At 55.5% G+C, this 15964-nt stretch overlaps 1 protein-coding gene across 1 annotated transcript in view; it reads left to right on the forward strand.

Moving 5' to 3' along the window:
• Positions 1–15964, forward strand: part of LOC144736711 (band 3 anion transport protein-like) — a 38813-nt gene that overhangs the window by 5385 nt on the left and 17464 nt on the right. Inside the window, 5 exon segments of the mRNA XM_078619338.1 lie at positions 5188–5371; positions 6357–6514; positions 7053–7084; positions 14606–14661; positions 15273–15349. Coding sequence (XP_078475464.1) covers positions 5188–5371; positions 6357–6514; positions 7053–7084; positions 14606–14661; positions 15273–15349 — 507 coding nt within the window.

Below are 15964 nucleotides of genomic sequence, written 5' to 3' on the forward strand. Positions count from 1 at the left end.
GTGAGCGAGTGAATGAGTGGGTTAGGTCTCTGTTAGAGCTAGTGAGTGGGTGGGTGGGTGAATGTGTGGATGGGTGGGTGAGTGAGTGGGTGGGTGAGTGGGTGGTGAGTAAGTGGGTGAATTAAAGTGTATTTTGTGTATCCAGTGAGAACTAATGAGACCATGGATAAGACTTATTTACAAGTGTGACTTGGGTGAAATTAGTGGGTGAATGGGTGAGTGAGTAGGTGAGTAAGTGGGTGAATGAATGGATAAGTGAGTGAGTAAGTGAAAAGATACATTTGTGTGTGTTTGTCTGGACTCAGAGTTATAATAATAAGGCTACTGGGAAGTTGGAGGCAGTCGCCCTCCAGCAACAACGGAGGGCAGAGGAGCGACGCTCACAACAACGCGCGGAGCGCAGGGTGGATATAGCACAGCAAATTGGCACAGTAGGGGGCACAGGTGGTGCATCTGCCAGTCATCTCAGTCAGTCGACCCGTGGCACCTGCTGGGTCTGTCCGTGACCTCCTGCCGGCAGCGAGAGCCTTCGACACTTCACGCGAGGGCTTCAACGTGCACCTAGCCTGGCACAAGCGCTGTGGTGACGTCACTGCCACTGCTGTTGTCATGTGTGTGCGTGTACGTTTCGACTCAGCGTTCTATAAGAGCCTGTTGGTGCGTGCTAACGCAATGGGATACAGTTGGGCAATATCTTGTTGCTAGAGGGCGACTGCCTCCAACTGCCCAGTAGCAGCAGCAGCGTCCTTCAGGAGACTCCTCCACAGAGGCCGATATTGACACTGCTGGTACCACTCATCGTCCACTCAGCTCCACATCCTCCTGTACTACGTCACTCCATCTCTTCTCCAACCCGTGCCGCGCCCGTTTAGCCCCCTCTATCCGGCCAAACATAAGCTGTTTGGGTATGCGGTGGCTGGGTATGCGGGCTACGTAACCCAGCCAACGCAGCCTTGCCTGCCGGAGAAGCTCACCGATGTGACAGTGTCCAGATCTCTGAAGGCTCTGTGAGCTCCTCACGCTGTAATCCAGTCTTTAGACGGCTCGACGTGTCGCAAGCGTCGTGAGTGAGTTGCGGAGGAGACCCGGCAGCTTCGTATGGGGCGATAGGCCAGGCAGCTTCCACACAGCGTTGCGCAACTGATGTGAAGATTACCACGTGGTAGGCCTTCGCGACCAATATCATCCATAACATAGGGGTTGTTTTTTGGGTTAGATCGCGTAAATACAAATGTGTCGTGAAACCCGCCACCACCCCGCACAGCCGATTAGTACAATTGTTGTGGATTTGCTCTCCAACACACAACCGGTTAGTGCTGTGCTCGTCACAAACTGGCCACGTTCTGTTCCCGTGACGAACCTTACTCATTGCGCTGTGTCGGGTGGTGGCGGATTTAACGACACATTTATATATTTACGAAATCCCTATCTTCTTGGTTCTTTCGGTAAAGTCACGTAGAAGGGAAGTAATAAAATAATAAACATAAAACAATGAAATAATATAGTAATGTAATATAATAAAATAATAAAATAATATTATATAATAATATATTATTATTTTATTACTTCCCTTCTACGTGACTTCACCGAAAGAACCAAGAAGATGAATCCCTGCAGTCACGAAAGCTTTAAATCGAAATCTAACCTCCCTATGTCATGGATGACGTGAAGATACTGCCGCTCGACTGATTGGGAGCGAGAGAGCGCTGCCTGCCACCCGGTGCCGGGCAGCAGCAGCAGCAGAGTTGAGGGTTCAGGCGTCCGGGGCGGGGCAGCTGAAGTCGGGAAGAGGAAAGTCGCTGGGGTCCGAGCCGAGAGACGCCCAGGTGGGTAGGAGAAGTGGGGCCGCTAGCGGGGCGGGCGGGGGGGGTAATGGATGTCGAGCAGGGCTATTGGTTCGGGATCGGAGCAGCGATGGGGATAGGGGGTAAGGGTTATGATCATGGGTAAGGGGGGTAGCGATCAGGGGTAGGGATATAATTAGACTTAGGGGTAGGGGGTAGGGATAGGGGGAGAGGGGGGTAGGGTTATGATCTTGGGTAAGGGGGTAGCGATCAGGGGTAGGGGGTAGGGATGTGAGTCGACTCGGGGGTAAGGGGGTAGGGATAGACAGTAGAGATAAGGGGGGGGGGAGGGATAGACAGTAGAGATAAGGGGAGAGGGGGTAAGGGGGTAGGGATGGACAGGAGGGATAAGGGGAGAGGGGGTAAGGGGGTAGGGATGGACAATAGAGATAAGGGGAGAGGGGGTAAGGGGGTAGGGATGGACAGGAGGGATAAGGGGGGGGGGTGGGTAGGGATGGACAATAGAGATAAGGGGAGAGGGGGTAAGGGGGTAGGGATGGACAGCAGGAGGGATAAGGGGGGGGGGGGGTTGGGTTATCCCGGGCGGGTTACGCAAGTCGCCGGCCGGCGGGCGGAGAGGTCGTGGAGGGGCCACGGCGACTGGGAGAAGGCGACAGTAGCAGCAGTAGCAGCAGTAGCAGTAGCAGCAGTAGCAGCAGTAGCAGTAGTAGCAGTAGCAGCAGCAGTAGCAGCAGTAGCAGCAGCAGTAGTAGTAGTAGTAGCAGCAGTAGCAGTAGCAGCAGTAGCAGCAGTAGCAGCAGCAGTAGCAGCAGCAGTAGTAGCAGTAGTAGCAGCAGTAGCAGCAGTAGCAGTAGTAGCAGTAGTAGCAGCAGCAGCAGTAGCAGCAGGGAGTGAGGACTCAGCTCAGGGGATATCAGGACCCCCTAGATCCTTAAACCCGATTCCCAGAACCCCTTAGATGCTTTAGCCCGTATCCCAGGAAATCCCTAGATCCTTAGATTATAATCCCAGGACCCCCTCGATTCTTAAAGACAAATCCCAGGAACCACCCCCACCCCCCCTTGAGAATCCTTGACCCCCATTATAACGAAGACACCCACACGACCCGTGAGGTTATTAAGATTCACTCTGAGACCCGCCACCACCACTGGACCCTACGACTCCTCAACTCAACACCTCTCAAGATCCAGAAGGCTCCCGGCGGTTTACAACTCAGATCCCACCACCACCGCCACCCCCGTTCCCCCTACGGGGACCTTGGACCCCTAAAAATCTTGGGACCCCTATCGGCCCTTAGACTCTCAGCTTCCAGACCTTCAGGTGTCCGAGGCGACCGTGAGACTGGAAGTCCTGCTGGGCCATGGTGAGTGTGCGACAGCTGATGGCTCAGATATGTTGACTACCTTGCCTGGTGTGCAGGATGTCGTGGGTTCGATACAGACATTGACGACGTCTGCTGTTGTATATTTGGAGTTTACGTGTCTCTATCCCTCTATCTCATTATCACGGTGGCTAGGAGATGTTGACTACCTCGCCTGGTGCGCAGGAGGGCGTGGGTTCGATACAGACCCTGACGACGCCTCCTACTGCTGTATATTTGGAGTTTGTCTCTCTCCCTGTGATCGCGTAGATTTTTCTCCGGGCCCTCCGGTTTTCCCCTCCACATTTAGAACCAACATCACCACGCGTTTAGAGCGTTTGGCTGCTATAAATGTCCGCTTCGTTGAGCGATCAAACCGAGTTCTATAGCCCCCGTGGGGTTTACCTCGCAAAATAAAACATAGTTTCGTTTTTAGTTTAACGCCGGTGACGATTATCTGAACCGGTGCTGGCCCTCCCCTAGGTCAACTCAGCCTCAAATTAGTACCTGGTGTGGTGTGTAAACATCGGAACTCGGGGGAGATAAAGGCGGCCGGGCGTAGTGTTGGCCACCCCCCCCCCTCGTGTGCCGTGCCGGCCTTCATAGGTAGCGCGACTCGCGACCAGCACTTGCCCCAACACGTCTGTTCAAGGCTACACGGGGGACCTTTGTATTTTGTATGTTGTAAGATGCTGACGCGATGGGATCCTTTTGGTGGGGCAAGATTTTATTTGTTCAAAGTAAATCTCACAATCATGATCACAATCATGATCACCATCATCCTCGACACAGTCCTTACCCTCATGAGTCAAATATGTCTCATCATCACCGTCGCATTATATTTACCACTATTAGCCTGATCACAAACCCCACCATCAGTCAGTTGAACGCGTAATTGGCTTTCGCGACCAACATCATCCATAATCGAGGTATTTTTTGGGGTGAGATCGAGTAAATGTATAAATGTGTCGCTAAGACAACTCGCTTCCTGATGAAGCTGGTTGTCATTACTGGCGAAACGTCGGACTCTGATTGTTAATGTTGTGGCTTGGCCCTCCAACACACAACCGGTGGTGCTGTCCTTAAAAGGACGGCTAAGCTAGGGGTCCTATTCTAGCGGGTCTTCTTGCTTCAACTGGTCATCTTCAACTGCCTGGACCTCGCCAGAGGTCCGCCTTATATATGTTTCTCGGCCGAGGTGCGGACCTCGGTGAGGCACGCGGGTGACCCAGAGGCCCCCACCGAGGTCCGCGTGTCTGCCGTTGCAGCTCAGTGCATCCGCAGCCTCCCCCCCGGCCGTTGGGAGTGTTTGCGAAGGATCGTAGGACCCCTCACAACCCCCAGCCGCTTCTGGGCTGTCTGTCGTTGCCTGCAAGTGCAGCCCATCCATGGCACTGCTCTAGTACATTACATAAAAGCGTGTTTTAAAAAACGTGTTTTTAAAAATATTACTTATTCAGATGCGAGCCGGCCACAATGACAGGTCAACCAGACGGTGGTCCACCACCACCACCACCACGGGGACACGGAGAGCAGCAGCTGCAGCAGCAGCAGCAGCAGCAACTGCTGGGTCGTGTCAAGGCGCGCTCCTAAAGCAGCGGCAGTCAACTTCCCTGCCGGGAGTCGGCCAAAAAATTGCTGTTCTCCGAATAGACTTTCCCCCGTCATGTTAACGTGGAATTCCCATTGGGCTGTTGCACCCTTGAGGAACACAACAGGCACGGCGCGTTCACTCCAGAGCCGTGGAACCTCGACTCACCCCCCTCCCCCACCCCCCCGCCCCGCCCCCCCTATGCCCCCACCCCCTCCCCCCTCATCTCCCTCCCCCTACGTCCCCACCCCTCCCTCCGCATCCCCTCCCCCCGCACCTCCCCCCGCACCCCCTCCCCCCGCATCCCCCTCCCCCCGCGCCCCTCCCCCCGCCCACCTCCCCCGTGTCCCTCCCTCCCCCTACGTCCCCACCCCTCCCCCCGCATCTCCCTCCCCCCGCACCTCCCCCCGCACCCCCTCCCCCCGTCACAGGCAGTGCTGGAGGATGGAGCTGCTCGCGACGAGGAGGTGTGGCCGGGAAGCGAGGAGGTGGCCCACGCCACCGACGGGGTGGACGTGGTGGACGTGGTGGACGAGGATGAGGAGGAACTTCACCGCGGGCTGTCGGTGGTGAGGGTGAGCCGGGAGGAGGGGCGGGGAGGAGGAGGAGGAAGAGGTGAGTAGAAGGACGACTATCAGGGTGCGATCATCATCATCAGGAACAGCATGATCATCATCAGCAACAGCATGATCATCAGCATCATCAGCAGCATGATCATTATCAGCATCAGCAACAGCATGATCTTCATCATCAGCATCAGCAGCAGTATGATCATCATTATCAGTAGCATGATCATCATCAGCAGCATCATGATCATCATTATCAGCAGCATGATCTTCAGCATCATCAGCATGATCTTCATCATCAGCAGCAGCATGATCATCAGCATCATCAGCATGATCTTCATCATCAGCAGCAGCATGATCATCAGCATCATCAGCATGATGATGTTCATCAGCATTAACAATAACATGATCAAACATTCTAATAATCAGCAGCAATGCAAGCATGATCAATCATCAGCAGCAGTAGGATGATGATCATCATCACCATAATCAGCAGCAACGAAAATCTATCATCATCGTCATCATCTTAATTTGGCGTAGCATCATCAACATCATCACCATCATCACCATCTTCACCATCATCACCATCAATCACCATCACCACCATCATCACCACCACCACCACTATCACCATCACCACCACCACTATCACCATCACCACCATCACCACCACCATCACCACCACCATCACCACCACCACCACCATCACCACCACCATCCCCACCACCATCCCCACCACCATCCCCACCACCATCACCACCATCACCACCATCACCACCACCATCACCACCACCACCACCATCACCACCACCACCATCATCACCACCACCACTATCACCATCACCACCACGACCACCACCACTATCATCACCATCAACACCACCATCACCACGACCACCACCACATCACCACCATCACTACCACCATCACCACCATCATCACCATCATCAACACCATCACCACCACCATCACCACCCCCACCACCACCACCACCACCAGGGTGATCGTCACCACGAGGCGTCCCGTGTCCTCAGGCCACGCTGGAGGCGACCACCTCCACGCCCGCCTTCCGCTCTCCCCTCTCGTGCCCATCGACTCGAAACTCCGGGAGCCCAAAGCCTCGACTCCAACCCTCACCCCGCGCACTCACAGGACTCGTCTGCCTGGGCCCAACGGGGACGCGTGCATGCAGGTGATCTAGCACTGGACAGAGCACGGCTCGTGGTGACGGTGGCGACCACGTGGGGAGCGGTGGCGCGGCGGTTAGCGAACCGGCGCTACGAACCCGGCGACCCGAGTTCGATTCCCGCTCGCGAACAATAACAGCGGCGAAAGTTTGAACCGGTCCTGGGCCTCCTGTAGGTCGACTCAGCCTCAGATGAGCACCTGGCGTGGTGTGTAAACATCAACACTGGGGAGACAAAGGCGGCCGGGCGTGGTGCTGGCCACCCACCCCCTCGTGAGCCGTGTCGGCCTCCATATGTGCTGCTCGCTAACAGCACTTGCCCCAACATGCTGTTGAAGGCTACACGGGGGATCTTTGTCTTTGTGTGATGGTGTATGGCTGGGTAGGGGGATATTCTACGTTGACGATCGTGTGGCACCGTGGCTCCCGTTTGACCCCTCTCCTGCGCCCCCTTGCCCCCCCCCCCCTCTGCTCCCTCTCCTGCTCCCCCTTGCCCCCCCCCCCACCCCTCTGCTTTCCCTGCTCCCCTTTTGCTCCCCGGCAGAACGGTGATGGAGGCAATTCCCAAGGTAGCCGGTAAGTGAACACACGCGGACTAACACGCGGACTAACACGCGCACTAACACGGGGACTAACACGGGGACGAACACGTGGGCTAACACGCGGACTAACACACGGACTAACACGCCGACTAACACGGGAACTGACATGGGGGAACTAACACGCGGACTAACACGTGGGCTAACACGCGGGAGCTAACACGCGGGAACTGACATGGGGGAACTAACACGTGGGCTAGCACGCGGGCTAGCACGCGGGCTAACACGAGCCATGGCGGTGTGAGTCTCGTAGCCACGGGCAGGGAGCGAACCTGCCTCGCCTCGCCGCCCCCAAACTCGGGACCCGCGTGCGACCCACGTGGTTCAGGCAGAGCCCTGCCGAGGTTTGGGGTGACGGCGAATCGTGCCGACCGTCCCGGGCCCCGCGCTTTGGTGGGAAGGGGGGGGGGGGCACGCCGTGTAATTTGCCCCGGGCCCCGCAACCCCCCTGCCCCCCACACGGTTCAAGCGCAGCCCTTCAAGTGCCTGCGCAGGCCACTGCCGGTCAAATGACCTCCACATTGTTTCAACCGCCGCGCCAGGAGATAGAATCAAAGGCGGGCCACCTCTGAATTTTTCCCAGGTGGTCCCGAGTGTTGCTCACCATCATATGACGAGAGGGAGCTCTGCAGAAGTGTTTTTCCACAACTGGCAATGACGTCTCGCAAGATGTGGGAGTGCCCGCCACGTGTTACCCCCACCGCCTTGCCGATAAAACTTTTGACTGCGGTGGAGCCGTTCATTCGCAGCCAACCACCTGCGGCAGATTCCCAATGCTGTCGTAACAACAACAACAGCAGCAGCAGTAGCAACAATTATATTAACAACAACAAACAAGCAAAATATAAAATACAATTGCAGTTTGAATGTAATAATGTTATGAAACGTGCAGTTATTAGTAATGGGCAATGTCGTATTAATGTCGGCTTAAACCGACACAGAGAAAAAAGAATATATATTAATAAATATTCAATAATATATATTAATAAATATTTAACAAATATATAAAACCCTGGACCCAAAAAATTCTTACTCAGCTCATTTTATTACATTATTGTGTAATTACGGATAATCCGAGAGTGAGTGGGTAGTGGCAACATGGCTCAGAGCTCGGAGAGTTGAATCATCATCATCATCATTAAGCACATTCTGGGTTTGGTGAGAGCTCAAGAGGCGGACAGACGACGGCTGTGAATCGACTCCACATCCTCATCAGCAGCAGCAGCTGCAGCAGTCTGCAGCAGCTACAGCAGTCTGCAGCAGCTACTGCAGTCTGCAGCAGCAGCTGCAGTCTGCCCGAGGTCCCAGTGTGGACGTTTGCTGCTGCTGCTGCTGCCACGACTCGATGGCTTCAGGCCAGAGTGGTTTATTATCTCGGTCCATGGCTTGGGCTGCGTGGCCACAGTCTTCATCGCGTCTCTGCGGACCTCTGCGTCTCTCTCTCTCTCGAGCTGCTGCTGCTGCTGTCTCTTGCGTCTGTCTCAGGAGCGAGACGGCCTCAGTGTGGAGGCCTCCCGCTGCTGCTGCTGCTGGCACGACGGGAGGGCTTCAGCAGAGACAGAGGCAGAGTTCGTGTCGTGTCGCCCTTCCTCCTCCTCCAGACCACAGCGGGTTCACTGTGCGGTCCATGGCTTTGGTTGCCTCAGCCACACCGCTGTGGCGATGTCTTTAGTGTATGTCTATGGGTCTCTATGTATGCCTCTGAGTCTCTACGTATCTCACTGGGTCTCTGTGTATCTCTCTGGGTCTCTGTGTATCTCTGTGGGTCTCTGTGTATCTCTGTGGGTCTCTGTGTATGTCTCTGAGTCTCTGTGTGTCTCACTGGGTCTCTGTGCGGTCCACGGTTTGGGCTGCGTGGCCACAGCCGCACCGCTGTGAGCCGTGGCTTTTTATTTTTTTTGTGGTACGGCGTCGGCATGCCGACCAGGTTCTGATGACGCGGAGTCTTTGAGGATGTGGACTATACAAGGCAGGAGGAGGTGCGATGATGATGATGTTTGAGCCTCGAACGAGGTGGCGTTTATACTGGTAGGAACCTCCTGGTTACACCAGCCCACAGGGGATGATTGTGTCCGTCGTGCAGGGAGGGGCTGGGTGGGGAGGGGAGGGTGGGGAGGGGCTGGGTGGGGAGGGTGGGGCTGGGTTGAGGGGCTGGTCACCCCGTAGTGCCCTTATAAAACTCAACGTTTAACCTACTCACGCCGGCTTGTGCCCGCCCTCACAGTCGGCCATATTTGCGGAATACACCACGCCGCCGTTGACCCTGGCCACTGACCGAGCAATCCAACGTTCCTACCAGCTCCCTCCGCAGGAGGAATGTGTTCTTTCTGCACGTCCGCGTTGTACCACTCTGTTCATTCAGCGGCAGTAGCGGCGGTAGCGGCGGTCGCGTTCTTCCCGAACTGGGAAGGCGACGACGATGGCGGTGATGCCGACGATGTGAAGAAGCGAGCTCCACGTCGGGACGGGATGGAGAGTCGGGGGGCAGGAGCCAGGGGACCTGCCCAATGAGCACAGGACGAATGCCCCGCACTCTTCCCGACTGTGAGACGCTCCGGACTTCTACCCGGGTGTCAATGCAGTCACACAAATGTTCACAACAGCAACGACCCCCCGTGTAGCCTTAGCATACTCTTGGGGCAAGTGCTGTTAGCGAGCAGCACCTGTGAAGGCCGGGATGGCACATGGAGGGGGTGGGTGGCCAGCACCATGCCCGGCCGCCTTTGTCTCCCCAGTGGCGATGTTTACACACCGCACCAGGTTATTCATTTGAGGTTGAGTCGACCTAGGGGAGGCCCAGGACCGATTCAATAATCGTCACTGGTGTTGGCCGTAAGCGGGAATCGAACCCGGGTCGCTGGATTTGTAGCGCAGCGTAGCACTAACCACTACACCACCGCTCCTTCCCCTTACACACACACAGACTTACACACACACAGACTTACACACACAGACTTACACACACACAGACTTACACACACACAGGCTTACACACACACAGACTTACACACAGACTTACACACACACAAACTTACACACACAGACTTACACACAAACTTACACACACACAGACTTACACACACAGACTTACACACACGCAGACTTACACACACGCAAACTTACACACAGACTTACACACACACAGACTTACACACACAGACTTACACACACACAGACTTACACACACGCAGACTTACACACAGGCTTACACACACACAGACTTACACACACAGACTTACACACACACAGACTTACACACATAGACTCACACACACACAGACTTACACACACACAGACTTACACACACAGACTTACACACAGACTTACACACACGCAAGTCAAAAATAACAAATTTGATTTGCTGCTCAAACGAGCATTGAGGCATCGGTGCCCATCTGTTTACAGCCCTACGGAGCCAGTGGTGGAAATTCCACGTTCATATGGCGGGGGAGAGTTTATCCGTAGGGCAACCGTCGTTGACTTCGCCACCCCGGAGGGAGGGAGGAGGTGCTTAGCTCACCACCCAACCCCCAGCCACTTTCCAGGATTTGAACTTCCAATCTTCCGATTGCAAATCGCTAGAGGTGGGGGGGGGGGCGCAGAGTGGGGGGGGCTGCCCCCTAATCAGGAGGAAGAGGCTAAGCGATGGTCGTCGTCGTCGTGTGTAATATCGAGGTGGGCACGTGGTTGGGGTTACGCATTAGAAAGTTTTGCAACGTCAACTGTTTTTTTTATTTTGAACCCAAAAATTAAATTTTTGAGAGGGCCAGAGAGGGAGGGAGATCAACAAGAAACGAGATTTTGTAAAATGAACGAGTAATGTTATTAAAGCCCTTGACGTAAATCCGGAATAAATTGGAATACTTAAAAACATATATATATGGGTTCGAGTGGAATCCGATTACTAGATTGGGTGGAGGGGAAGGAAGGGGGAGGAGGAGGAGGGGGAGGAGTCCACCCACAGAGGTCAGAGTGGGAGTGTGAAAGGTGGGGTGGGTGAGTGGGTCTCATGGCCAGGTATAAACACCTGGGGAGGAACCTGGCCAAGGTAGACAGAGAGAGCGGCAGGGTGGGGAGGTGCGCTCTGGACAGATGCACACTGCACGTGTGCCCCTTGGACTTGAAGTCGCACCGCACGTAGCCAGAGCCGTGCCGACGCGGATGCGCCGAGGTCACTTGGCGAGCGCCTTGACGAGCGGGGAGCCCTGACACTTGCCGCTCTCCGTGCCCGCGCTGGCAAGAAGATGCCTCTTCTCCACCCTAGCAAGATCGTCCTCCCTCTGTGAAGGTGGGGGGGGGGGGGTAATTCCTGGCCGGGCTGTACGGGGGAAGAGGCCGAGGAGGGTGGCGGAGGAGGTTCGTGGTCGTCGAGGAGAGGGTTCGGTTGGCAGCCGCGACGGGCCGGTGGGTGTCTACGGCGTTGCGCGGAGAGAGAGAGAGCCCATGGATTTTGTCAGACAATCGTACGCGTGGGATGTCGATCGACGAGGGTTGTTATTCGACGGTGGCCGGAGGTGCACGAAGTTAAATGTTTGACGGAGACGTTCGAATGAGGAACGGGGACGGTCGACGGGCGTTGTGCAAGGGCGCTGGAGGGCGATCCCCTCGGTCGTACGGCACGGGCGACGTTTAGCGACAGAGTCGTCCCCGTAGGGGCACGGCGAATCGGGGCGGACGCCCCGGGCCCTGCGCTTTGGGGGGGGGGGGGGTGTCCCAACCCCTCCCCCCCAGCGCAGCTTCGACGTAACAGTTCCAGATTCAATACGACCGGTTTAGTTTGAAGGGGGGCCCCCCACCACCCCACCCCCGGACGTTCCTGACTTTGTGAACGCTACACGTGTGAGTGTGCGTGTGTGAGTGTGTGCGTGTGTGCGCGTGTGAGTGTGTGCGCGTGTGAGTGTGTGCGTGTGTGCGTGTGAGTGTGTGCGTGTGAGCGTGTGAGTGTGCGTATGTGTGCGCGTGTGAGTGTGCGTGTGAGTGTGTGTGCGTGTGTGTGTGAGTGTGTGAGTGTGTGTGTGTGAGTGTGTGAGTGTGTGTGTGTGAGTGTGTGTGAGTGTGTGAGTGAGTGTATGTGAGTGTGTGTGTGAGTGTGTGAGTGAGTGTGTGTGAGTGTGTGTGAGTGAGTGTGAGTGTGTGTGAGTGTGAGTGTGTGAGTGTGTGAGTGTATGAGTGTATGAGAGTGTGTGAGTGTGTGAGTGTGTGTGAGTGAGTGTGTGTGAGTGTGTGAGTGTGTGTGAGTGTGTGTGAGTGTGTGAGTGTGTGTGAGTGTGTGTGAGTGTGTGAGTGTGTGTGTGAGTGTGTGTGTGAGTGAGTGTGTGAGTGTGTGAGTGTGTGTGAGTGAGTGTGAGTGTGTGTGAGTGTGAGTGTGTGAGTGTATGAGAGTGTGTGAGTGTGTATGTGAGTGTGTGAGTGTGTGTGAGTGTGTGTGAGTGTGTGTGAGTGAGTGTGTGAGTGTGTGTGCGTGTGTGAGTGTGTGAGTGTGTGAGTGTGTGAGTGAGTGTGTGTGAGTGTGTGAGTGTGTGAGTGAGTGTGTATGTGAGTGTGTGAGTGTGTGTGTGTGCGTGTGTGAGTGTGTGAGTGAGTGTGTGAGTGTGTGGACAGCGAGCTGACGGAGCCGTTGGGGAGACTCTTGCCGAGGCTTCGGCGCATTGCCCGCGGGGGGCGGTTGGGGTTGGTGGGTCACGTGATTCGTGGCCTGGCCATGTCTGTCCGTCGGCGGCGTTGTGGCGGTGGCGTTGTGAAGGGGGGGGGTGTGTACCGGGACTTGGGGCCTGGGTAGGAGAGCTCCGTGTGGATTGGTGTCTCCGGGCTGTTGTCTACGGTGCACTGGCAAATCCGGCAGGTCGTGGGGGGGGGGGGGGGGTTCGGGGGGCAACATTCCAAGTTGCAGAGTTGTAGAGTTGAGTGGTGGAGTTGAGTGGTGGAGTTGAGTGGTGGAGTTGAGTGGTAGAGTTGAGTGGTGGAGTTGAGTTGTGGAGTTGCAAAGTTGAGTGGTGGAGTTGAGTGGTGGAGTTGAGTGGTGGAGTTGAGTTGTGGAGTTGCAAAGTTGAGTGGTGGAGTTGAGTGGTGGAGTTGAGTGGTGGAGTTGAGTTGTGGAGTTGCAGAGTTGAGTGGTGGAGTTGAGTGGTGGAATTGAGTGGTGGAGTTGAGTGGTGGAGTTGAGTTGTGGAGTTGCAGAGTTGAATGGTGGAGTTGAGTGGTGGAGTTGAGTGGTGGAGTTGAGTGGTGGAGTTGAGTGGTGGAGTTGAGTTGTGGAGTTGCAAAGTTGAGTGGTGGAGTTGAGTGGTGGAGTTGAGTGGTGGAGTTGAGTGGTGGAGTTGCAGAGTTGAGTGGTGGAGTTGAGTAGTGGAATTGAGTGGTGGAATTGAGTGGTGGAGTTGAGTGGTGGAGTTGAGTTGTGGAGTTGCAGAGTTGAATGGTGGAGTTGAGTAGTGGAATTGAGTGGTGGAGTTGAGTGGTGGAGTTGAGTGGTGGAGTTGAGTGGTGGAGTTGAGTGGTGGAGTTGAGTGGTGGAGTTGAGTTGTGGAGTTGCAGAGTTGAGTGGTGGAGTTGAGTGGTGGAGTTGCGTGGTGGAGTTGAGTTGCAAAGTTGAGTGGTGGAGTTTAATGGTGGAGTTGAGTGGTGGAGTTGAGTGGTGGAGTTGAGTGGTGGAGTTGAGTTATGGAGTTGAGTGGTGGAGTTGAGTGGTGGAGTTGAGTGGTGGAGTTGAGTTGCAAAGTTGATTGGTGGAGTTGAGTGGTGGAGTTGAGTGGTGGAGTTGAGTGGTGGAGTTGAGTGGTGGAGTTGAGTGGTGGAGTTGAGTGGTGGAGTTGAGTGTTGGAGTTGAGTTGCAGAGTCGAGTTGTGGAGTTGAGTCGCGTAGTAACCCACGACCTCCTGTAGACCAGGCGAGGTAGTCAACATCTCCTAGCCACCACGTCGCCCCCTTTGCGTGGCTGAGGCCACACTCGGGGTCGCCCACAGAGGCGGTGCGCTCCTGGCCGCTCGCTCGGCACCGCCGCATCTCAACGTTTGGCCACGCCGAGTGTCACGTGACGGGGGGCCGCCACGTGGCCCACGGCCGCCGGCACCGGTGACGGTTGTCTGCACCGGTTCTGGGCCTCCCCTAGGTCGACGCAGCCTCAAATTGGGACCTGGTGCGGTGTGCGGTAAACACCGGGGAGAGGCCGTCTGGAACGCTCTTCCCTTCCGGCATTAGGAAGCCACTCGGAGCTGCGCTCCTCGAAATCGAGATGCAGAACTAATTTCGTTAAGAAACTGCCGGTCGTGTTCAGAGCTGTTGCTCTTACCACACACCTCGGATTAGCAACGGTGGGCTACGTACGGTGCGAAAGAAGTCCAACGTGCATACGAGGCGGCCGGGTGTGGTGCTGGCCTACCTACCCACCCATCGTTGGCCGTGCCGGCCTTCACAGGTGCTGCTCCCTCACCGCTCTCGACCCAACATTCTGTTAAGGGCACGCGGGGTGACTTTGTGTGTGTGCGTGTCTCTGCTGTAGGCGTGAATCTGCCGTGGAGATGATGAAGGAGGGAGAGAAAGGCGACAAGATGAAAGGTGAGTCACAGCTTAGATAGAGACACGTGCATACGCATGCACACACACACAGACACATATAAAGATCTCCCGTACAGCCCACACAGGCTGTTGGGGCAAGTGCTGTTAGCGAGCACCTATGAAGGCCGTGATGGCACACGAGGAGGCGATGTGGCAAGCACCACGGCCGACCACCTTTGTCTCCCCAGTGGCGATGCTTAACAGCCCGCGTGAGGAATTCGATTAATGCTGAGTGGTAGTCGTGGTGATGATGGCGATATTGGTAGTGGTGGCATTGGCGTTAATATTGGTGATAGTTTTATTGAAGGTGGTGGTGATGATCGTGGTGGTTAGGATGATGTTGGTGATGGTTGTGGTGATAGTGGTGGTGGTGATGATAGTGGTGGTGGTGATGGTAGTGGTGGTGGTGATGAGAGTGGTAGTTAGGATGATGTTGGTGATGGTTGTGGTGATAGTGGTGGTGATGATAGTGGTAGTGGTGATGATGGTAGTGGTAGTGGTGATGAGAGTGGTGGTTATGGTGATGTTGGTGATGGTTGTGGTGATAGTGGTGGTGATGATGATAGTGGTGATGATGATAGCGGTGGTGATGGCGATGATGTTGTTGCCAGGCAACCGGCTGGATGACAACTCATCCAAGAAGCGGGGAGACCCTGCATCACGTCACGTGGACCGGAGACCTCACGAGGTAGGAGTCTAACCCTGAGACCACGAGGTCAGAGGCGAACTCGAACCCTGACCATAACCCGTGCGGTGTGTTAAACATCACCAGCGGGGAGAGACAAAGGCGGCCGGGCGTGGTGCTAGCTGGTCACACTCCCACTTTCCCCAACAGCCTGAAAAGGCAACACGGGTGGGGAGTTCAGTGTCTCCATTCATAACGGGGAACCACCCTGCTGATGTGACACAGAGAAGTCGAGACCAGTCCAGGGTTGGCTGTCTCCGTGTCTCCGCGTCTCCGCGTCCCCGTGTCCCCACCTCTCCACGTCTCCGTGTCTCCGTGTCTCCACGTCCCCACCTCTCCACGTCTCCGTGTCTCCAAGTGCCTGTGTCTCTCTATGCCGGTGTTCGCATCTCTCCCTGTCCCCGTGTCTCCATCTCTCCGCATCTCCCACCTCTCCGCGTCTCCTTGTCCCCGTCTGCCCTGTGTCCCCGTGTCTAAAACTATTTAATATATTTTACCAGGCATGGCCCCGCTGAGCTGTGTAGTTAGTTTTTGTCAGAAGCGACCTGGTCGCAACCACGGGAAGAAAGAGAGAGAGACGCGCACGTTAGGGTCGGGATCGAACCCACGACCTCCTGC

Source organism: Lampetra planeri, chromosome 62, assembly GCF_965212315.1.
Source record: "Lampetra planeri chromosome 62, kcLamPlan1.2.h2, whole genome shotgun sequence".
Taxonomy (NCBI): Eukaryota; Metazoa; Chordata; class Hyperoartia; order Petromyzontiformes; family Petromyzontidae; genus Lampetra; species Lampetra planeri.